The sequence below is a fragment of the Hyla sarda genome, chromosome 9 (genome assembly GCF_029499605.1).
Source record: "Hyla sarda isolate aHylSar1 chromosome 9, aHylSar1.hap1, whole genome shotgun sequence".
NCBI classification, from domain to species: domain Eukaryota; kingdom Metazoa; phylum Chordata; class Amphibia; order Anura; family Hylidae; genus Hyla; species Hyla sarda.
Genome location: NC_079197.1, coordinates 70,612,320 through 70,635,917, shown reverse-complemented (window position 1 = coordinate 70,635,917; position 23,598 = coordinate 70,612,320). Strand labels below are relative to the sequence as shown.

Below are 23,598 nucleotides of genomic sequence, written 5' to 3'. Positions count from 1 at the left end.
CCTAAGGACGGGAGCATTTTTTGCAATTCTGACCACTGTCACTTTAAGCATTAATAACTCTGGGATGCTTTTACTTTTCATTCTGATTTCGAGAAAGTTTTTTTTATGACATATTCTACTTTATGTTAGTGGTAAATTTTTGTCGATACTTGCATCTTTTTTTGGTGAAGAATTACAAAATTTTATGAAAAAATTGAAAATTTAGCATTTTTCTAACTTTGAAGCTCTCTGCTTGTAAGGAAAACAGACATTCCAAATAAATTATAGATTGATTTACAAATACAATATGTCTACTTTATGTTTGCATCATAAAGTTGACGTGTTTTTACTTTTGGAAGACATCAGAGGGCTTAAAAGTTCAGAAGCAATTTTCCAATTTTTCACAAAATTTTCAAAATCGGAATTTTTCAGGGGCCAGTTCAGTTTTGAAGTGGATTTGAAGGGCCTTCATATTAGAAATACCCCATAAATTTCCCCATTATAAAAACTGCACCCCTCAAAGTATTCAAAATGACATTCAGTAAGTTTGTTAACCCTTTAGGTGTTTCACAGGAATAGCAGCAAAGTGAAGGAGAAAATTCAAAATCTTCATTTTTTACACTCGCATGTTCTTGTAGACCCAGTTTTTGAAATTTTACAAGGGGTAATAGGAGAAAAAGCCCCCCAAAATTTGTAACCCAATTTCTCTCGAGTATGGAAATACCTCATATGTGTATGTCAAGTGTTCGGCGGGCGCAGTAGAGGGCTCAGAAGGGAAGGAGTGACAATGGGATTTTGGAGAGTGAATTTTGGTGAAATGGTTTTTGGGGGGGCATGTCACATTTAGGAAACCCCTATGGTGCCAGAACAGCAAAAAAAAAAAAAAAAAACACATGGCATACTATTTTGGAAACTAAACCCCTCAAAGCACGTAAAAAGGGGTCCGGTGAGCCTTAACACCCCACAGGTGTTTGACGACCCCACAGGTGTTTGACGAAATTCGGATGTGTAAATGAAAAAAAAAAATTTTCACTAAAGTGCAGTTTTCCCCCCAAAATTTACCATTTCTACAAAGGGTAATGGGAGAAAAATCCCCCCAAAATTTGTAACGCAATTTCTCCCGAGTACGGAGATACCCCATATGTGGCCCTAAACTGTTGCCTTGAAATACGACAGGGCTCTGAAGTGAGATAGCGCCGTGCGCATTTGAGGCCTGAATAAGGAATTTGCAATAGTGGTGGACCTGGTTACAAGGATAGGGCTTGTCTCCTCCAAAACCCTACAGCAGTGTTTCCCAAACAGGGTGCCTCCAGCTGTTGCAAGACTCCCAGCCTGTCAGGACAGTCTATGGCTGTCTGGCAACACTGGGAGTTGTGGTTTTGCAACAGCTGGAGGCGCCGTTTAGGAAACACTGCCGTATGAGACGTTTTTCATTTTCATTGGGGGGGGAGGGGGCCGACGTGTAAGGGGTGTATATGTAGTGTTTTACTTTTTATTATTTGTTAGTGTAGTGTTTTTAGGGTACATTCACACAGGCAGGGGTTCACAGTAAGTTTCCTTGAAGGAAACCCACTGTAAACCTACCCGTGTGAATGTACACTGTACATTCACATGGGGGGGGGGGGGGGGGGCCAAACCTTCAGCTGTGGCAAAATGACAACTCCCAGAATGCACTGACAGACCGTACGTAGTTTTACAACAGCTGTAGGCACACTGGTGGGGAACCACTGAGTCAGAGTTAGAAAACAGACTCTAGCTCTGTGATTCCAACCCATGTGCCTCCAGCTGTTGCAAGACTACAACTCCCAGCATGTACGGTCTGTCAGTGCACTCTGGGAGTTGTAGTTTTGCAACAGCTGGAGGCACACGGGTTGGAATCACTGAGTTAGGAAACAGACTCTAGCTCAGTGTTTCCCAACCAGTGTGCCTACAGCTGTTGGAAAACTACAATTCCCAGCATGGCCAGACAGTCAGGGATGCTGGGCGTGTAGTTCTGCAATTTCTGTGCCTTCAGATGTTGCAGAACTACAACTCCCAGCATGCCTGGACAGTCTGGGCATGCTAGGAGTTGTAGTTATGCAACAACTGGGGAAGAACAGTTTGGAGACCGCTAAGTAGTGGCCTCCAAACTGTAGCCCTCCAGATGTTGCAAACCTACAACTCCAAGCATGCCCAGACTGTCCAGGCATGCTGGGAGTTGTAGTTCTGCAACATCTGAAGGGCCAGATATTGCAGAACTACACGCCCAGCATCCCTGACTGTCTGGGTATGCTGGGAGTTGAAGTTTTGCAACATCTGAAAGGCTACAGTTTGGAGACCACCATATAGTGGTCTCCAAACTGTGCCTCTTCAGATGTTGCAAAACTGCAACTCCCAGCATGCCCGGACAGTGAGTGCATGCTGAAAGTTGTAGGTTTGCAACATCTGGAGGACCACAGTTTAGAGACCACTACACAGTGGTCTCCAAACTATGACCCTCCAGATGTTGCAAAACTACAACTCCCAGCATGCCCAGACAGCCTTTGGCTGTGTGGGCATGCTGGGAGTTGTAGTTTTGCAGCTTTTAGAAGGCCACAGTGGAGATCACTTATCGCGATCTTCATTGCAGCCTTCTCAGCCGCACTTCCTGCTTGCGCCGCTGCTCCGTGGATGCCGCCGATGCCGCCTCCGAAGGTCCAGGTAAGCCGGGCCATGCTCCCCCCTCTCTGCCCGTGTTCCCCCGCTCTGTTCCGACTTCCGATCGGTGGCCAGAGCGGGGGAAATGAACTCTAATCCCCCGCCCCCCTCCTGCCATTGTTGGTCAGCCTGACCGACCAATGGCAGGGGACAGAAGGGGGTGGCAACACTGCCACCTGGCTCCTATCCTTTAGGCTGGTCGGAGCTGGCTCTTACAGCTCCGATCAGTCTTATTTTCCGGGAGATTGGTTCACCAGTGACACGATTTGCCCGTATCGCGGCAAATCGCAGGTCTGAATTGACCTGCGATTTGCTGCGATCGCCGATATGGGGGGGGGGGGGGGGGGTCTCAGGACTCCCCTAGGCATTGCCACGGGATGCCTGCTGATAGATATCAGCAGTCATCCCGGTCCGATCACCGCCCTCCGTCCTTAAGTGACGGGACGCGAGGGCGTATGCATATGCCCTTTGTCCCCAAGAAGTTAAGGTACGTTCACACGTACAGTATCCTGCGCAGTTTTGATGCACAGGATTTGTAACTGCAGATTAGAAGCTGTGCTCAGTCATTTAGTTTACATTGAAATCTGCAGAAAAAAATCCTGTGCATCAAATCTGCGTACGTGTGAACTAAAACTTTTAGATTATGTAAAAACTAGGGATGTATGAAGGGCTACTCAGCGCTGCAAAAGATCCATCGGGGACATTTATCATCGTTGCTTTGGTAAGCGAGTTCTGTAGGCATTTTTTTCTTGCTGTTGGTTTTGCTTATGTGCCACATATTTATCATACTATCACAGGGGGGTTGATAAATTTGGCTCACATAAGCAAAAAACAATAAATCACCGTTGAATACCATTTTTTTAGCACAAAAGCCAATAAATAACTTCAGAACAGCACTTTGTCCACCCACCTCAAGTCGCAGCTGTGAAAAAATATGTGCAATATATAAATATATATATATATATATATATATATATATATATATATATATATATATATATTAGAGATGAGCGAAGTTACAGTGATTTGATTCGTGACAAACCTCGCAGCTCAGCAGTTGCTGACTTTACCCTGCATAAATTAGTTCAGCTTTCAGGCCCTCCAGTGGGCTAGAAAAGGTGGATACAGTCCTAGGAGACTCTCTTATAGGACTTTATCCACCTTTTCCAGCCCACTGGAGCACCTTAACCCCTTAAGGACTGAGCCCTTTTTCACCTTAAGGACTCGGCCATTTTTTGCAAATCTGACCACTGTCACTTTAAACATTAATAACTCTGGAATGCTTTTAGTTATCATTCTGATTCCGAGATTGTTTTTTCGTGACATATTCTACTTTAACGTAGTGGTAAAAAATTTTTGTAACTTGCATCCTTTCTTGGTGAAAAATCCCCAAATTTGATGAAAAATTTAAAAATTTTGCATTTTTCTAACTTTGAAGCTCTCTGCTTGTAAGGAAAATGGATATTCCAAATAATTATTTTTTTTATTCACATATACAATATGTCTACTTTATATTTGAATCATAAAATTGATGAGTTTTTACTTTTGGAAGACACCAGAGGGCTTCAAAGTTCCGCAGCAATTTTCCAATTTTTCACAAAATTTTGAAACTCGCTTTTTTTCAGGGACCAGTTCAGGTTTGAAGTGGATTTGAAGGGTCTTCATATTAGAAATACCCCATAAATGACCCCATTATAAAAACTGCACCCCCGCAAGTATTCAAAATGACATTCAGTAAGCGTTTTAACCCTTTACGGGTTTCACAGGAATAGCAGCAAAGTGAAGGAGAAAATTCACAATCTTCATTTTTTACACTCGCATGTTCTTGTAGACCCAATTTTTGCAAGGGGTAAAAAGGAGAAAATTTTTACTTGTATTTGAAACCCAATTTCTCTCGAGTAAGCACATACCTCATATGTCTATGTAAAGTGTTCGGCGGGCGCAGTAGAGGGCTCAGAAGGGAAGGAGCGTCAAATGGTTTTTGGGGGGCATGTCACCTTTAGGAAGCCCCTATGGTGCCAGAACAGCAAAAAACCCCACATGGCATACCATTTTGGAAACTAGACCCCTCGGGGAACGTAACAAGGGGTAATGTGAACCTTAATACCCCACAGGTGATTCACGACTTTTGCATATGTAAAATAAATAAATAAATTTTTACCTAAAATGCTTGGTTTCCCTAAAGTTTTACATTTTTAAAAAGGGTAATAGCAGAAAATACCCCCCAAAATTTGAAGCCCAATTTCTCCCGATTCAGAAAACACCCCATATGGGGGTGAAAAGTGCTCTGCTGGCGCACTACAGGTCTCAGAAGAGAAGGAGTCACATTTGGCTTTTTTGAAGGAAATTTTGCTCTGGGGGCATGCCGCATTTAGGAAGCCCCTATGGTGCCAGGACAGCAAAAAAAAAACCCACATGGCATACCATTTTGGAAACTAGACCCCTCGGGGAACGTAACAAGGGGTAAAGTGAACCTTAATACCCTACAGGTGTTTCACGACTTTTGCATATGTAAAAAAAAATTAAAAAAATGTACCTAAAATGCTTGGTTTCCCAAAAAATTTACATTTATACAAAGGGTTAAAGCAGAAAATACCCCCCAAAATTTGAAGCCCAATTTCTCCCGATTCAGAAAACACCCCATATGGGGGTGAAAAGTGCTCTGCTGGCGCACTACAGGTCTCAGAAGAGAAGGAGTCACATTTGGCTTTTTGAAAGCAAATTTTGCTCTGGGGGCATGCCGCATTTAGAAAGCCCCTATGGTGCCAGGACCGCAAAAAAAAAAACACATGGCATACCATTTTGGAAACTAGAGCCCTCGGGGAATGTAACAAGGGGTTAAGTGAACCTTAATACCCCACAGGCGTTTCACGACTATTGCATATGTAAAAAAAATAAAAAAAATGTTACCTAAAATGCTTCTTTTCCCAAAAACTTTACATTTTTAAAAAGGGTAAAAGCAGAAAATACCCCCCAAAATTTGAAGCCCAATTTCTCCCGAGTACGGCGATACCCCATATGTGACCCTTAACTGTTGCCTTGAAATACGACAGGGCTCCAAAGTGAGAGCGCCATGCGCATTTGAGGCCTAAATTAGGACTTGCATAGGGGTGGACATAGGGGTATTCTACGCCAGTGATTCCCAAACAGGGTGCCTCCAGCTGTTGCAAAACTCCCAGCATGCCTGGACAGTCAACGGCTGTCCGACAATACTGGGAGTTGTTGTTTTGCAACAGCTGGAGGCTCCGTTTTGGAAACCGTGGCGTACCAGACGTTTTTCATTTTTATTGGGGAGGGGAGGGGGGCTGTGTAGGGGTATGTGTATATGTAGTGTTTTTTTACTTTTTATTTTATTTTGTGTTAGTGTAGTGTAGTGTTTTTAGGGTACAGTCGCACGGGCGGGGGTTCACAGTAGTTTCTCGCTGGCAGTTTGAGCTGTTGCAGAAAATTTGCTGCAGCTCAAACTTTCAGCCCGATACTTACTGTAAGCCTCCGCCCATGTGAGTGTACCCTGTACATTCACATTGGGGGGAGGGGGGGGGGAACATCCAGCTGTTGCAAAACTACAACTCCCAGCATGCGCTGACAGACTGTACATGCTGAGAGTTTTAGTTTTGCAACAGCTGTAGGCACACTGGTTATGTATCACGTAGTTTGTGACCTTACTCAGTGTTTCAAAACCAGTGTGCCTCCAGCTGTTGGAAAACTACAGCTCCCAGCATGTACGGTGCATGGTGTAAGGTGACTGCTGGGAGTTGTAGTTTGCAACAGCTGGAGGCACACCAGTCGTGAAACACTGAGTTAGATAAAAAAAAAAACTCTAAGTTTCACAACCAGTGTGCCTTCAGCTGTTGCAAAACTACAACTCTCAACAGTCACCGACAGCCAACGGGCATGCTGGGAGTTGTAGTTATGCAACCAGCAGATGCACCACTACAACTCCCAGCATGCACTTTAGCTGTTTGTGCAAGCTGGGAGTTGTAGTTATACAACAGCTGAAGGTACACTTTTCCATAGAAAAAATGTGCCTCCAGCTGTTGCAAAACCATAAGTCCCAGCATGCCCATAAGGGAATGCTGGGAGTTGTGGTGGTCTGCCTCCTGCTGTTGCATAACTACAGCTCCCAGCATGCCCTTTTTGCATGCTGGGAGCTGTTGCTAAGCAACAGCAGGAGGCTGTCACTCACCACCAACGATCCTCGCCGCGGAGGTCAGTCCCTCGTCGTCGTCGCCGCGGCTCCTGGGGCCCCGATCCCAACATTAACGCCGGGGATCGGGGTCCCCAGCACCCGGGGTGCACGTCCCGCACCCGCTCACGTCCTCCGGAAGAGGGGCGGAGCGGGTTGCGGGAGTGACACCCGCAGCAGGCGCCCTGATTGGTCGGCCGGTAATCCGGCCGACGAATCAGGGCGATCGTGAGGTGGCACCAGTGCCACCTCACCCCTGCAGGCTCTGGCTGTTCGGGGCCGTCAGAGACGGCCCCGAACAGCCAGTAATTCCGGGTCACTGGAGACCCGATTGACCCGGAATCGCCGCAGATCGCTGGACTGAATTGTCCAGCGATCTGCGGCGATCGCCGACATGGGGGGGCACAATGACCCCCCTGGGCGATATGCCGGGATGCCTGCTGAACGATTTCAGCAGGCATCCGGCTCCGGTCCCCAACCGGCTAGCGGTGGGGACCGGAATTCCCACGTGCGTAAGGATACGCCCTGCGTCCTTAAGGACTCGGAATGCAGGGCGTCCTTAAGAGGTTAAAGGGGTACTCCGGTGAAAACCTTTTTTTTTTTTTTTTTTTATCAACTGGTGCCAGAAAGTTGAACAGATTTGTAAATTACTTCTATTAAAAAATCTTAATTCTTCCTGTACTTTTTAGCTGCGGAATACTACAGCGGAAATTCTTTTCTTTTTGAAAAACGGGACTGTCTTCTGACATGACGCGCACAGTGCTCTCTGCTGACATCTCTGTCCATTTTATGAACTATCCAGAACAGCATATGTTTGCTATGGGGTTTTCCTTTTACCCTGGACAGTTCCTAAAAATGGACAGATATGTCAGCAGAGAGCACTGTGCTCATGATGTCAGCAGACAGCTCTGTGTTTCAAACGGGAAAGAATTTCCACTGTAGTATTCAGCAGCTAATAAGTACAGGAAGGATTACGATTTTTTTATAGAAGTAATTTACAAATCTGTTTAACTTTCTGGCACCAGTCAATTAAAAAAAAAAAAAGTTTTTTACCAGAATACCCCTTTAAAGTTGAACTAATTTATGCAGGCTTAAGTCAGCAACCGCCCATCCGAGAAGTTCGTGACAAATCAAATGACTGTAACTTCGCTCATCTCTCATCTCTAATATATATATATATATATATATATATATATATATATATATATATGTGTGTGTGTGTGTGTGTTTGGTGTGTGTTTATTACATTTTTTTACAACCTTTTTCCCCCTGACTGTACTAACCCATTTTTTGTATGTTTTTCTTTTCTTCTCATTTCGGATCTGTGTATCCTGTGGACTTCTTCAGAGTCAGTGGACTACGATGAACCACTTTTTCGTTTAAAGAGTTACTCCCGTGGAAAACCTTTTTTTTTTTTTTTTTTTAATCAACTGGTGCCAGAAAGTTAAACAGATTTGTCAATTACTTCTATAAAAAAATCTTAATCCTTCCTGTACTTATTAGCTGCTGAATAATACAAAGGAAATGGTTTTCTTTTTGGAACACAGAGCTCTCTGCTGACATCATGACCACAGTGCTCTCAGCTGACATCTCTGTCCATTTTAAGAACTGTCCAGAGTAGGAGAAAATCCCCATAGCAAACATGCTGCTCTGGACAGTTCCTAAAATGGACAGAGATGTCAGCAGAGAGCACTGTGGTCATGATGTCAGCAGAGAGCTCTGTGTTCCAAAAAAGAAACCAATTTTCTCTGTAGTATACAGTCCCTAAAAAGTACTGGAAAGATTAAGATTTTACAAATCTGTTTGATTTTCTGGCACCAGTTGATTTAAAAAAAAAAGTTTTCCACGGGAGTACCCCTTTAATATTATTTAAAATAAATGTATAAAATGTTTAATGATGGCTTGTGGGGGAGTGTTTTATGGAATTAGATTTTTTTCGACGTATTGTGTTTTTTTTTTATTTACTTTATAGGCTTAGTAGTGGAAGCTGTATTATAGACTGAATCCATTACTAAGCCGGGGCCCCAAAAACAGCTAGCGATAACCCCCAAATATTACCCCGGTACCCACCGCCACAGCGGTGTCGGGAAGAGCTGGTACCAACAGGCCTGGAGTATCAAAAATGGCGCTCCTGGGCTTAGGTGGTAACAGGCAGAAGTTATTTAGGCTGGGGAGGGCCAGTAACAGTGGTCCTCGCCCACCCTGGTAATGTCAGGCTGTTGCTGCTTGGTTGGTATCTGGCTGATACTGAAAATACAGGGAACCCTATGCATTTTTTTTTAAATTATTTTATTTTGGGAAAAAAAATGCATAGGGTTCCCTGTATATTCAGTATCAACCAGATACCAACCAAGCAGCAACAGCCTGACGTTACCAGGGTGGGCGAGGACCATTGTTACTGGCCCTCCCCAGGCTAAATAACACCAGCCTGTTACCACCTAGGTCCAGGATCGCCAAATTTGATGCTCCAGACCTGTTGGTACCAGCTCTTCCTGACACCCCTGTGGCGGTGGTTACCAGGGTAATAATTGGGGGCTTAGTAATGGATTCTGTCTATAAGACAGCTTCCACTACTAATCCTGTAAAGGAAATTAAAAAACAACAACACTTTTTAAAAACTTTTATTCCAAAAAAACTCTCCCCCTCGTTAACCATTTTATTAATATTTAACAAAAAAAAAAAAACTGCTGGTCATCAACATACTCCAAATCCGAAGAAGTCCTCTGCATACACGGATCTGAAATGATAAGAAAAAAACACGGAAATTGGTTTGTACGTTTATGGCCCATTCCTTTGGGAAAACATCCATAAACCAGCGTTTCCAAACAAGGGGCCTCTAGCTGTTGCTAAACTACAACGCCCATCATTTGTAATTTACAGCGAGCCTCCAGTTTAGCAACAGCTGGAGTCTTGCTGTTTCTAAACTACAACTGCCGTGATGGGAGTTGTGGTTTTGCAACAGCTGGAGGCACCCTGTAGCTAAACTACTTCTCCCATAATGGGAGTTTTAGGTTAGCAACAGCTGGAGGAACCCCCGACTGCCAGCTCATCTCCCCTCCAGCTCATCTCTTCCCCCCAGCTCATCTCTTGCCCCCCCGGGGGGGTGGTTGAGAGAAGACCAGGGGGAGATGAGGGGGTAGGGGGAGTTGGCAGGAGATGACCGTGGGGTGGGGGTTAAGACTGAGCCCGGGCGGCTGCACAGTGATGCCACCCTGGGCTCCTTTGTTCGGCTGTGATTTCATATTTCCCGCCAGAGCTGTGGTCTCGGCTTCCAGCTGGAAATAAGAAATCCCACTCTCCAAAGTAAGTTTTGGGAGGGCTTCCAACTTTTTGTGCGACTTTTGCACATGATAAATCCCTGACCACTGCAAAGTGAAAACTGAAATTTGCTTCGGTAAACTCTTTTGTTCATTTTTGTTTACAGCCAAAAGTCGCACAAAGATTTGCTTAGGCGCACCTGCCACTTTTTGTGCGACTTTTGTAAGCTAAAAAACTGCTCTAAATCCCTTAAAAAACTGCTCTAATCCCTTGGATTCCGCTGGGGGGGGGGGGGGGAATTAAATTGTTTCTCTCGTCATCCACCAGTGAACTTGTAACTTTAAGGGAATTCTTCTTCCTTTGTGATGTATTTGCTAACTTGTAAATGTGGTATCCAGTATGTGGGTCTGACTGTTTTATCTTTACAAGAATAGATGAATAAACATTGTTACAATATAGGTATAAAATTCATGCATCATAGCATCTCAAGACATATAACTGTAGCGCATGCTGGATATACTGATTGTATTTCAGTTTGTGTCATTCAATCAATTTATGACCATTGACCAAACAGAATGCAAAGATTGGTGAATAGATTCTTGTGGCCAGAAGATCTAAATGAAACTATTGTAAAAATAAACATTTAGGTTGTTTCTCTGGTTTTGTTTTTAACCGGGATTTCTCTATATACGTCTTATTTATGTAATTTGTATTTTTATGTCATTTGAGTATTAATTGCATTGTATATTGTTTTGTAACTAGTGTTTTTTTGTGTTGTTGAAAATCAGGTGAGGCTTGGAGTCTAATCACTTCCATTAGGATGTACTACTCCCTGGCTTATTTATTGTGCTGTTTGATATTGTTATTCACGTTTGATGAAAGGGCTAATGCAGCCCAGAAACACTTTACGTAATTAAAAAACATAGTTTGTTTGTGTCAGGATCCGGACTGGTATGCGGAGAGGACACGGGTGGTGGATCCTCTGTGTCAGTGAGGTGATGGCGTTGGCCGTACCAGGGGAACAGAATCTAAGGGGTTACTGGTTTTCAGCGGCAGGTAACCCCCAGGTCATTCCAGCCGATAGTGACTCAACCTCACTGACAGCTGAGACAGGCGCGGTACACAAGGCAAGAGCAAGGTCGGACGTAGCAGAAGGTCTGGGCAGGCAGCAATGGTTCGTAGTCAGGGCAACGGCAAGGGTCTGGATACACAGGCAATGGAACACACAGAAACGCTTTCTCAGGGCACAAGGCAACAAGATCCGGCAGGGACAGGAAGGGGAAGTGGGTTTATATAGTGTAGGGAGTGTTAGGGACTAATTGGGCCAGGCACCAATTAATGGTGCACTGGCCCTTTAAATCTGAGCCCTAGAGAGCGGGGCCGCGCGCGCCGGAACTGAGCAGAAGGACGGGGCCGGTGAGTGACACGGGATGCGACCCGCGGGTGGGCACGTCCCGCCACGGGGATCGCATCCCCGCCGAGGGACACAGAGCAGCACTCCCAATCAGACTCGCTGACCGGGGCGCTGCAAGCCGGGAAGTGACGCCGCGAGCGCTCCGGAGGGGAAGCGGGGCCCGGAGCGCTCGCCGTTACAGTTTGAAATCCTTTCTCTGCATATTTAAATACTGGTAGCGCAAAAGAAGCTCCCACCCTTCTGTCTGGTTGTCTTTTGTCCTAGTGTGGAAAGCCTGATTTTAGTTTGATAAGCCTATTTTACATTGTGCCTCTGTTTATACAACGTATAGGGGTGTGTGCAATACACATCCTCTAATACTTATTTTGAGCAAAATACAAAGCACTTCTTGTCCCATGTTTTTTTTTTTTTTTTGACCATTTGGTTGAAGCAATAGGGTAAAGATATAATGAGATTTAGATGTTAGTAAAAACAATTTTAGTAATTTTTTTATATATATTTATTGAGATTTTTCACCTTAATACATTTAACAGTGAAGTTAACAATATTACATATAAAATGTGTCACATTAATCTAATAATTTCCACAACCCACTCAACATCCCTCCCTCCTCCCCTCTGTGTCCTCCCTGGGTAAAAAACAAAACAAATTCAACCATATTCATTTAATCAAACCGCTTCCACTTGTTAATCAAACTGCCAATACAAATGTTTTCGTATGTTTTAACTCTAGCAACCAAAGCCAGAGAGTGTTCTACCTTTGGACCACTAGGATCAAACCATATATAGTTCTTTATAAGCCAAAACCACATAATTCCTCACTTCCTCGGGGCAAAATACAACATTCCCCTCAGAACTCCCCTTCTGTGCTTTAAGGGTTTTTGCCAGTAACCAACCTGGCCTTCATCCCTTTATAAACTTTTTCTGTCCCATAAAAAAAGACCTCTGCTGAACTTTTTCTGCTAGTAAATATGCTAATTTTAATCGTACGTTTCTCATATAATCATAACATTCCGGTGTAGGGTTGTTAAACGAATTCTGTTTCAGTACTGAGAACATCCTCCTCTAACCATCTTCTCTCTCCCAACAAATTCTTTTTTTCTTGTAGCTAACTTTCCTATATAAAAGCCCCAGTAAGTAAGCTTTCAGAGAGTCCCAGACCATTTGAGTCAAAGATGTATTTCTATTTAATTCCCCAAATTCTTTAATTTGTTTACCAACCAACTCCTTCCTCTCAGTATTATTCAAACAATGTGCATTGAACCGAAAGTTCCTTCTAATTATATTCTTGCATCCTAATTTAATTTAAAAAAGCTATAGCAAGTGATCTGAGATTGTTCTAGGTTCATAACACAATTTTCCAATTAAGCGCCCTCTCTCAGTGTTAGTTATAACCATATCAGTATGGGAAGCCATTTGATAGATCAAGGAATAACACAAGAATGTTTTCTTCTCAGGGTACAAACTCCTAAATATATCAATTCACCCCATTTCTGTGACGATTTTCTATAGTGGGGTCTGCAAACAACTCCCCATTTCCAATAATATCAGAATGTACAAGAAATTCTGCACTCACTGCAGTAGTATAGGTCAAACAGCACCTCTTTGGGACCTACTGTAGACAAGGTTAGCGTGGGGCGCTCAGAGGCGACTGCCGGCGGTTACGGGCAGCGTGATGCGCTACTTCCGGCCTCCATTTCCTTCAACCCCCAACACTCTGTCTATCCATGGCTGGATTTATAACACAATTAAAATCTCCACATAAATATCTAAACATTTTCTTTCCCATTTAAAAATTTAACCAAAGCCATTATCGCTTGTAAGGAGAATGGAGGCGGTATATAAAAAAGAGCAACAACTAACTCTTTTCCCCCAGTTTTCGCATGTAAAAAATATATTTGCCTTTCTGATCAATATGATTCCCAAGAAGTTTCTATGGGATATTTTGATGAACATAGACTGACACACCCACTGAAAAGCTGGAGAAAAAGGCATGATATTCGCTTTGGGCCCATTTCCTTCTTCTAGGTAACTCATTTTCATTTGTAGCATGGGTCTCTTACAGACACACAACCGCTGGAAGAAATCTATTTATTCTATCAAATACCGCTACACATTTGACACATTCCCCATTTTCCTCACATTCCATGTAATTACACGAACACTATCCATATATCCATATCGGGCAAAAAAGTATTTAGTCAGCCACCAATTGTGCAAGTTCTCCCACTTAAAAAGATGAGAGAGGCCTGTAATTGTCATCATAGGTATACCTCAACTATGAGAGACTTAATGAGAAATAAAAGTCCATGAAGTCACATTGTCTGATTATTAAAGAATTTATTTGCAAATTATGGTGGAAAATAAGTATTTGGTCACGTACAAACAAGCAAGATTTCTGGCTCTTACAGACCTGTAACTTCTTATTTAATAGTCTCCTCTGTCCTCTACTCGTTACCTGCATTAATAGCGCATGATTGAACTTGTCATCAATAACAAAGACACCTGTCCACAACCTCAAACAGTCACACTCCAAACTCCACTATGGCCAAGACCAAAGAGCTGTCGAAGGACACCAGAAACAAAATTGTAGACCTTCACCAGGCTCGGAAGACTGAATCTGCAATAGGCAAGCAGCTTGGTGTGAAGAAATCAACTGTGGGAGCAATTATTTGAAAATGGAAGACATACAAGACAACAGATCTGTGACTCCATGCAAGATCTCACCCTGTGGTGTCAAAATGATCACAAGAACGGTGAGCAAAAATCGCAGAACCACACGGGGAGACCTAAGTGAATGCTGGGACCAAAGTAACAAAGGCTACCATCAGTAACACACTACGCTGCCAGGAACTGAAATCATACAGTGCCAGACGTGTCCCCCTGCTTAAGCCAGTACATGTCCGAGCCTTTCTAAAGCTTGCTAGAAAGCATTTACTCTAGCAAATGCTTTGCTTTGGGACTTTTTTCCTGCAAAGGGACTAGGATGACTGATCTGTGTAAAGGAAAGCCATGTATCATGAGATTTTGAGTGAAAACCTCCTTCCATCAGCAAGGACATTGAAGATGAAACGTGGCTGGGTTTTTCAGCATGACAAGGATCCCAAAAACACCGCCCGGCAACAAAGGAGTGGCTTTGTAAGAAGTATTTCAAGGTCCTGAAGTGGCCTAGCGAGTCTCCAGATCTCAACCCCATAGAAAACCTTTGGAGGGAGTTGAAAGCCCGTGTTGCCCAGCGACAGCCCCAAAACATCACTGCACTAGAGGAGATCTGCATGGAGGAATGTACCAAATTACGAGCAACAGTGTGTGAAAACCTTGTGAAGACCTCTGTCATTGCAAAAAAAAAGGGTATATAACAAAGTATTGAGATGAACTTTTGTTATTGGCCAAATACTTATTCTCCACCATAATTTGCAAATTAATTCTTTAAAAATCAGACAATGTGATTTTATGGATTTTTTTTTTCTCATTATGTCTATCATAGTTGAGGTATACCTCAACTTTGAAAATTACATCTCATCTTTTTAAGTGGGGGAACCTGCACAATTGGTGGCTGAATAAATACTTTTTTGCCCCACTGTGTATATATATATATATATATATATATATATATATATATATGTATATATATATATATATATATATATATATATTCAAAAGAAGAAGAAAAAACACAATACACCCTAGGCAGGACCCGAGCCATCCCCACCCCACCTCTCCTCTGCCTCCTCCCCCGGTCCAATATAATACCACTATGCAACCATTACGCAGCTTCATCAGGACTGCTAGAGAAGTACACCCTATCACGATGTGCCACTCGAAGATGTTAGTAAGCACAACAGTGTCTTGTAGATATTGCTGGTGGCATATAAACAGTGAATGCCATCCTTTCCTTTAAAAAAAAAAAAAAAAAAGTTTGTGTTCATTGGACAAATATTATATGGCCCTTACATACCCCTGTTTTTACCACTCATGGAATAAAATTTAGTTTTAGAGGTAGGTGTGTTCCTTTATGTGTGTCTTGTCTAAAGCCTGCTATTTATAGATATTTTGTTGGATAAGCATAATATTAACCATACCTACAAGAAGGTACAAACATTTTAATGCCCTGTACTATTCTGATATGAATCTGTATAACAACCACATTCTCACACATGTATAAAATTTGCCATTGATATGGACATATCAATAAAATGTAGAACTCTCTCAACTTCACAAAAAAAGAAAGCTGTCTATTTAGAGAAGCACTTTTTTTATTTTGCTTATATAGTACAACATAGGCTTTAAAGGGGTTATCCACGAAAAAACTTTTTTTTATATATCAACTGGCTCCAGAAAGTTAAGCAGATTTGTAAATTGCTTCTATTAAAAAATCTTAATCCTTTCAGTACTTATGAGCTGCTGAAGTTGAGTTGTTCTTTTCTGTCTAAGTGCTCTCTGATGACACGTGTCTCGGGAACCACCCAGTTTAGAAGCAAATCCCCATAGCAAACCTCTTCTACTCTGTGCAGTTCCCAAAACAAGATGTCAGCAGAGAGCACTGTTGCCAGACAGAAAACAACAACACAACTTTAGCAACTGATAATTATTGAAAGGATTAAGATCTTTTAATAGAAGTAATTTACAAATCTGTTTAACTTTCTGGAGCCAGTTGATATAAAAAATATTTTTTTTCCTGGAATACACCTTTAATTAGAGAATAAGATAAACTCTAGTCATTCAATTGTGTGCCTTGTGTCATTTTAGTTAAGAGAAGTAGTTAGCCATCATTATATCATGCTTTTTTTCTCTCCTTTAATATGGTGTCCTAATGGAGCCTGAATTTCCCAAGATAACTTTGACTTTGCAGAGATAGAGTGGTGGAAATATCATCACTGCACTTGCTCTAGGTCCCATCTAAGTACAATAAGTGATAGTTTAGTGACATAGAACTTCTGTCACATAACTCACACTATAGAGTTTCATATAAGACAGCTGAAATCTGTCTACTTGTGAGGGGTTTCAGCTTTTACACACGCATGAGAGCAGTATCAGGCTGTACAACTAGAGAATCTGTAGATACAGAAGAGACAGGCAGTATGGTAAGGAGAGTGTATATATCTGTGACCATTGGCTCTATAGACTCACTTATATCACTACAATCCTTGCCTCTTAGGGCAGATAAATCATCTTCAGTTGCAATCCGCACACATGTAAGAGACATATAAACAAGGAGTGTGTATCTGGGTGAGCAGGGGAGAAGGCTGAGCTTCCAGGAGTAATCTTATGAGGGTGTAACCGTGCAGTTTACAGGACATCAGCTGTCACAGGACAGACCCCTTCCTGTGACACACAAAGCCATGTAATTTTTGATTATCAGACTGGTGGTCACATGAGTTACAGTAACGAAATCTATGGATGCAGCTGAGCTGAGATGAAACAGATAACGCTGCAAGAATATTGGTGGTAAGTTAGGTTTATATGGGGAAAAACAGAGTGTGTCTTTAAAAGTGTACCTGTCACCTAAAAAAATGTATGTTCATACAACAAACGATCACTAGAACAAGTGGGGAGAAATGCACAATTGAGCATGTGACAAAAATAAGTCCCATAGACTTTGTTTATGGGTGTATCTCTGTCACATGCAAAGAGATAGAGAGATAGGAGAGAACATGCTTAACATTCGCTTGAACCCATCTAAAGTGACAGTGCCCATTTAAAAATTTGAGTTTGAAGAGGATGTCAACCTCAAGCTTTATACCTGTTTACTGCTTTAGACTTGTCTAATTTATGTTTACTACTAGATTAGTGTGTGGTTGTAACTTGTAGTTGAATATATAATGCTTCTCCTTTCATATATCTACTTAGAAATACTCCTTAATCATAGTAAATTATTTCTATATATATATATATATATATATATATATATATATATATATATATACACATACATACATACACTGAGAATTATGCCAATTAGCATGGTAGTAAATGACCAAAGTCATAACAACCTGGTAACTGGCACTAAAATCATGTGATGCTTAGTTAAGAGAAACCACTGATTATTCTAACCCAAAGATAGTTCCATGGTGGTCATCCAGAACCAATACACATTTGATATTTCCAGCACCACCAAGTGTACTTTTGCAGGTTTTTTTTTTGCCATTAACACAAGATAAAACTGTATGGCAGATCACTTACATTGTCTCTATGTTATATCTCTAAATTTGCGCATTATTATATTAAAAGTACATAATGGAAGAATTATCTTTACTCCCATGGCAATCTATACATACAAATTTATAAATACCAAGGATAACGATAAATGTGTAAATTGAAAACAAATTCTCAGGTTACAACCCACAATTTCCTTTAATCATACAACTGATCCAATATTTTCATGAAACAAAGCATGCTTTAATAGACTTTACATGTTCAGCTTTACCATTAATGCCAAGTAAGTTCTCTGGGAACTACCGCAGATAGGAGATATTGTACATTTTAGATACCACCCATATTAAATAGTGCAGACTGGAGTAACTACATTTTACACAATTTTTCACACAATTATTTTAAAGACCTGAAGTTGTTGTTGTAAAAGTTATAGCTTAATATCCTAAACACTGTTGACCTACCCCATAAAATGCCCTGTTAAAGTTTGTGCAGAATCTACCCCCCAGGGGTATTGCAGTGTAAAGATCTGACCTTTCTTTTGTAAACTAAACCCTTGTTCTAAGAGCTTTCGTTCCACCCCCAGGGTAAGAGCTCCTATTCTTTCCGCTCTAGACCTGTTATCTCTTGAATTCTCTTGTTTGTTTCTGTTTGTTCGGCTCGGTCTCCTGCTCTGCTCAGGACCCAGTGCTAAGAAACAGGGGGAAGAGGTATCGGATAATGACGAAGACGAGGAAGGAGGTATTTGCTGGCTGAGGCTGATGCATGGAACTTGTTATCGTACTTTCCTTCCATCACTCCTTCCCTTCTTCCATCCATCCATAAAAACAAATGTCAACAGGGTATTCATGTACCTTTTATGCACTGCTCATCTCTTAAACTTCACATCTTTCCCAATTCCTCCATGACTTCTGGTTTCTATTCTTACTGAGTCCATTTGTCAAGTCAGATTTGCACCTGTTCTTTCTAGCTTTTTTCTGTTCCATTTAGGAATAGTTTTCTTTCTGCCTTGGTAAGCTTGCAGAGTTATTATTGTTCTAGATAGAGCACTGAAGCATAGATTACTATTGCCAGTGTGCTGGGGTGGGGGGGGGGGGGGGGGGCTAGTAAAGTGTATAATGTGGATGCAAGGTATGCAGCATTCTGTTAAAAATATAATCAGTTTGCAGAACTGGTGATGAATAGGTCCAGGGATAGACACTATGAGGTAAAATAATCAAAACTTGTGCAAAGGAAAAACTAGGCAGTTGCAGATAGCAACCAATCAGATTACGTCTTTTAAACTTTAAAAAAAGAAAAAAAAAGCCTATGGTCACTATGGACAACTGGTTAGCTTTTCCTCTGCACGAGTTTTAATAAATCTTCCCCAATATGGCCCTGACATGAGATCATTACATGAGTATGAGATTATTACATTTTGGGTTAGTTTAATAATCCTCATTACTATATTTAAGCCTCTTTACCCCTTCCTTGTAAACATTACATATATCTTTGATAGACTGAACTAAGGTGACACATTTGCCTGCTGTAAAAACATGTTTTTGTCCATCCATATTAATATATCCATATTCTTTGCTTGACGTCCATGGCTTTCGCCTGTAATTAGGACAGTGCCATGTGTTTTTTTATTATTATTATTATTTACTGGGGAATTCATTTCATTTCTTCTTTCACAGGACTGTGCATACCCCACTAAGGTGCTGTCATTCTTACAATGGTCAGATATCATAATGGACACAGTCCTGAGAAAGTGCTTGTTTAGTCTTTGTCTTGAAATGCATGCTTTATTTGCTTGTGCATTCAAAGCTATGGAAGGTGACTGTAGAGCAGCAGAGGGGTTATCCCCTTGTATGTGATGGTCTGGTGGTCTGTACTACATTCCCCTTAATGTTTTGTCCAAAGTATGGGAACTAAGGCTGTTGTAGTGTTCCTTGTTCCTTTGGATGACTGTGTCAGCTAACTTGACATTAGAAATGTTTTGTACTAACTCAGCAACTTGATTAAGCTTTGATATTTTTATTTTTCCCATTGTAGATATCCGTGACACGGGTGCCAAACCAGTCATGGTGTACATCCATGGAGGATCCTACATGGAGGGCAGTGGAAATATGATTGATGGAAGTGTACTGGCCAGCTATGGCAATGTGATAGTCATCACCCTAAACTATCGTGTGGGAGTCCTGGGTCGGTAACTATTTTGAAAATATATTTATTACATCTTTATATTTGTACCACTTATTCAACCTCCATATTTTGCTTTTATCTGTACCTTTTCTTTTTCAACTATGTTGCTAGCACTCTGTATATAGAATTGTTGAACAAAATGCAATAATTAAAAAGTCTGTTCATTCATCATCTCCAGGGCACCATCAAATGTAATGGTTTCCCTGAAGCATTTAATATTAAAATTATGAGATAGCAATGGGGATCTCATTTCATTAATGTTTTGCCCCCTCTTGCTTTTGTATTAATTCCTTCCCTGGTTTTTCCAAACTGTGTGCTATTTTTACGTATGCAAGTTGTCACAGTGTCAAGTTGTAATTCTGTAATATACAGAAAAAAGGCTTGCAGTACAATGCTCAATTTCTAATTATGTGTTTCATTCTGGATACCCTGCAAAGGATAATAAAAATAAAAAAGAAGGCCGATACTGCCTTCAAGCTAACAATGTGTCTCTATTTTACAAAATGTGACTATATGTTTATATTCCAGCATGCATTTCTTCTACTTCACAAAAAACTACAGATACATTTCTTGTTTGTTAACAATTGGCTTACTGCCAGAGAAGTCGGCAGCTGCACATCTACCTGTGCAGCTGCAATAAGGGTTGCTGGGTATCCTAGAAACCCAAATAATACCTGAATTCTCCTGTAGAAAATTCAGGTATTATTTGTTACCTTTTTGATCACTGAATACACTTGCTGCATTAGGCTGTGTTTCCACTTGGACATTTTTTGGGAAAGCTGCCACTGCAGTTTTTGAGCCAAAGCCAGAAGCATATTCAAACGAAATGGGAAATATAAAGAAAGATATGATACTTCTCCATCCTTATGGATACACTTCTGGCTTTGGCTCAAAAACTGTATTGGCAGTATTCAAAAAAAAGTGGCAACTAGGTCCTAGTAATTGTTTGAGCTTGGTGTTCACATGCAGCAGATTTTTTACAGAACTTTTTGAAAGTTGCAAAAATCTTGCCCATATAGGTTTGTAAAAATCATACCTCTGTCAGAGCTAGATTAGCGAATCTGTGAATACAAACCTAGGTTTTCAGCTTTGTATGTTAACAAGAATGTATCCATTCCTTAATTATATTGTAATTATCTTTGCAGGATTCCTAAGTACTGGAGATCAAGCAGCTAAAGGAAATTATGGACTTCTTGATCAAATTCAGGCACTTCGCTGGGTGAGCGAAAATGTGGCATTTTTTGGTGGGGACCCTCGCAGGATCACAGTCTTTGGCTCAGGCATTGGAGCCTCTTGTGTTAGTCTCCTCACACTTTCTCATCATTCTGAAGGTATATTGCATTTACATTGATGTTTGACTAGACATTATAGCAGGATTACAGAATGATTATTTCATAGTAATATAGTTAATATTTGTGTCTCCTGTTTACTCCTCAATCACCATCCAGTAATCATCAGACAATACCATTGTTTCATGTTTACACTGTGTAACTCCATGTCTATATGTCTGTTCCACAACATTGAAGGTCTTTGGATCACCTGACATTATTCCATGATTCCATCACCAGATGTCTCTGTTTGGTCCAACTTTTAAGGTACTGAAATTCCTGAAAAAAGAGCAGCCTTTTGTTTTGTCTACCGTTTCATGTTTTAGTTTCACTGAACGGCCTTATATCTTAGGCTATGTTCCCAATTTTTCTCAGTCACTTTACAGTTTAAAAAATGTCTAGAAATACTGTGTGAACATAGCCTAACAGATTTTCTCTGAGTGTTCCTAAGTAATTAAACTGCACACACCAGTCATTAGTAATTTCACATATAAAGTACATTTAGAAAGTCTTCAAACCCTTTCACAGACCTTTTTTTTTAATGCTGCAGCCTTCCTCTAAAATTAACAAAATTCAAGTTTCCCCCTATCAATGTGCACTCAATACCTCATAATGACAAAGTGAAAAGAGAATTAAAAAATGTTTCCAAATATATTAAAAAAGAAAATTTTAATTTTACATGGATTTACGTATTTAGACCCTCTTCACAGTACTTAGTTAAATCATCTATGGCAGAGATTACAGCCTCCAGTCTTATTTTTTATGACGCCGCAAGGTTTGCATACTTAGATTTGGGGATTTTATTTCATTATTCTCTGCATATCATTTCAAGCTCTTTTAGGTTGGATTGGGACCATCAGTGGAAAGCCATTTTCAGGTCTCCAGAGATGTTCGACTGAGTTTATGTCAGGGTTCTGTCTGGGCCACTTAAGGACTTTCACAGATTTGTCTCTAAGCCAATCCTGTGTTTTCTTGGCTATATAATCGGCAGACATCTTGCGGCCAGTCACATCAGTGTTCTATTACAGAGAGAGACAGACAGCAGTGTATGCTGCACAGAAAAACATTTTTCCAGCAGCGATCCACCTCCCAGTCACATCAGCGTTCTATTGCAGAGAGAGAGGGACAGAGAGCAGTGTTTGTTGCACAGAAAAGCATATTTACAGCAGCGATTCACCTCCCAGTCACATCAGCATTCTATTGCAGGGAGGGACAGAGAGCAGTGTGTTGCACAGAAAACTTGTTTACAGCAGCAATTCACCTCAAGCCCAAATCCAGCCTAGAAGCACTGATAAAGAAGGAGTGAGATATAGAGAGAAAGTGCAATTTTAGGTGTAGTACACAGTGCTGCAGCACTGTGTGCTGCAGCACTGGTGTGTACAACAACTGAAAAACTAATAGTAGCCAGCCAGTTAGGGTGAGCAGAGCACTGAAAGCATATTGTCCTCTATTAAGTGTAACCTGTGTGTACATCTAAGTGGTGTACCATTTTGTTCCTGTTTAAGTCTTAAGGGCCTAGATACTGTGAAAGACCAGGCAAGAGTACACACCTGCTGTCGTTGTAGACAAATACTGTTTTAAGCATACTGGAGCACATTGTCCTCCCTTCATAAGTGCATACCACATACATACATCTAAGTGGTGTACCATTTTGTTCCTGTTAAAGTTTTAAGGGCCTAGATACTGTGAAATGCCAGCCAAAAGTACACACCTACTGGTGTTGTAGACAAATAAGCATACTGGAGCGCATTGTCCTCCCCTCATAAGTGCACACTTGCTGGTGTTGTAGACAAATACTGTTGTAAGCATACTGGAGCGCATTGTCCTCCCCTCATAAGTGCATACCACATACGTACATCTAAGTGGTGTACCATTTTGTTCCTGTTAAAGTCTTAATGGTCTAGATACTGTGAAAGGCCAGCCAAAAGTACACACTTGCTGGTGTTATAGACAATTACTGTTTTAAACGTACTGGAGCGCATTGTCCTCCTTCATAAGTGCATACCACATACGCACATCTAAGTGGTGTACCATTTTTTTCCTGTTAAATTCTTAAGGGCCTAGATACTGTGAAAGGCCAGCCAAAAATACACACCTGCTGGTGTTGTTGGCAAATTCGGTTTAAGCATACTGGAGCGCATTGTCCTCCCCTCATGAGTGCATACCACATATGTACATCTTAGTGGTGTACCATTATTTTCCTGTTAAAGTCTTAAGGGCCTAGATACTGTGAAAATCCAGCCAAAAGTACACACCTGCTGGTGTTGTAGACAAATACTGTTTTAAGCGTAGTGGAGCGTATTGTACTCCCCTCATACACACACTAAGTATGTCAGGCAGAGAAGTGCCAGGATGTGCACAGAGGAGTGGCAGAGGCCTAAATTCATCAGGCAGAGGTCGCAGCAGACTAGGGGCGAGTGG

General features: G+C 41.4%; 1 protein-coding gene across 7 annotated transcripts in view; it reads left to right on the top strand.

Moving 5' to 3' along the window:
* Positions 1 to 23,598, top strand: part of NLGN3 (neuroligin 3) — a 328,235-nt gene that overhangs the window by 292,481 nt on the left and 12,156 nt on the right. For 6 of the 7 annotated variants that reach the window (XM_056540337.1, XM_056540341.1, XM_056540335.1 and 3 more), the window contains 3 exons: positions 18,347 to 18,406; positions 19,700 to 19,849; positions 20,995 to 21,180. In XM_056540337.1, the coding sequence (XP_056396312.1) occupies positions 18,347 to 18,406; positions 19,700 to 19,849; positions 20,995 to 21,180 (396 nt within the window). The remainder of the gene's footprint in view (positions 1 to 18,346; positions 18,407 to 19,699; positions 19,850 to 20,994; positions 21,181 to 23,598) is intronic. The other variant, XM_056540342.1, reaches the window with a different exon arrangement.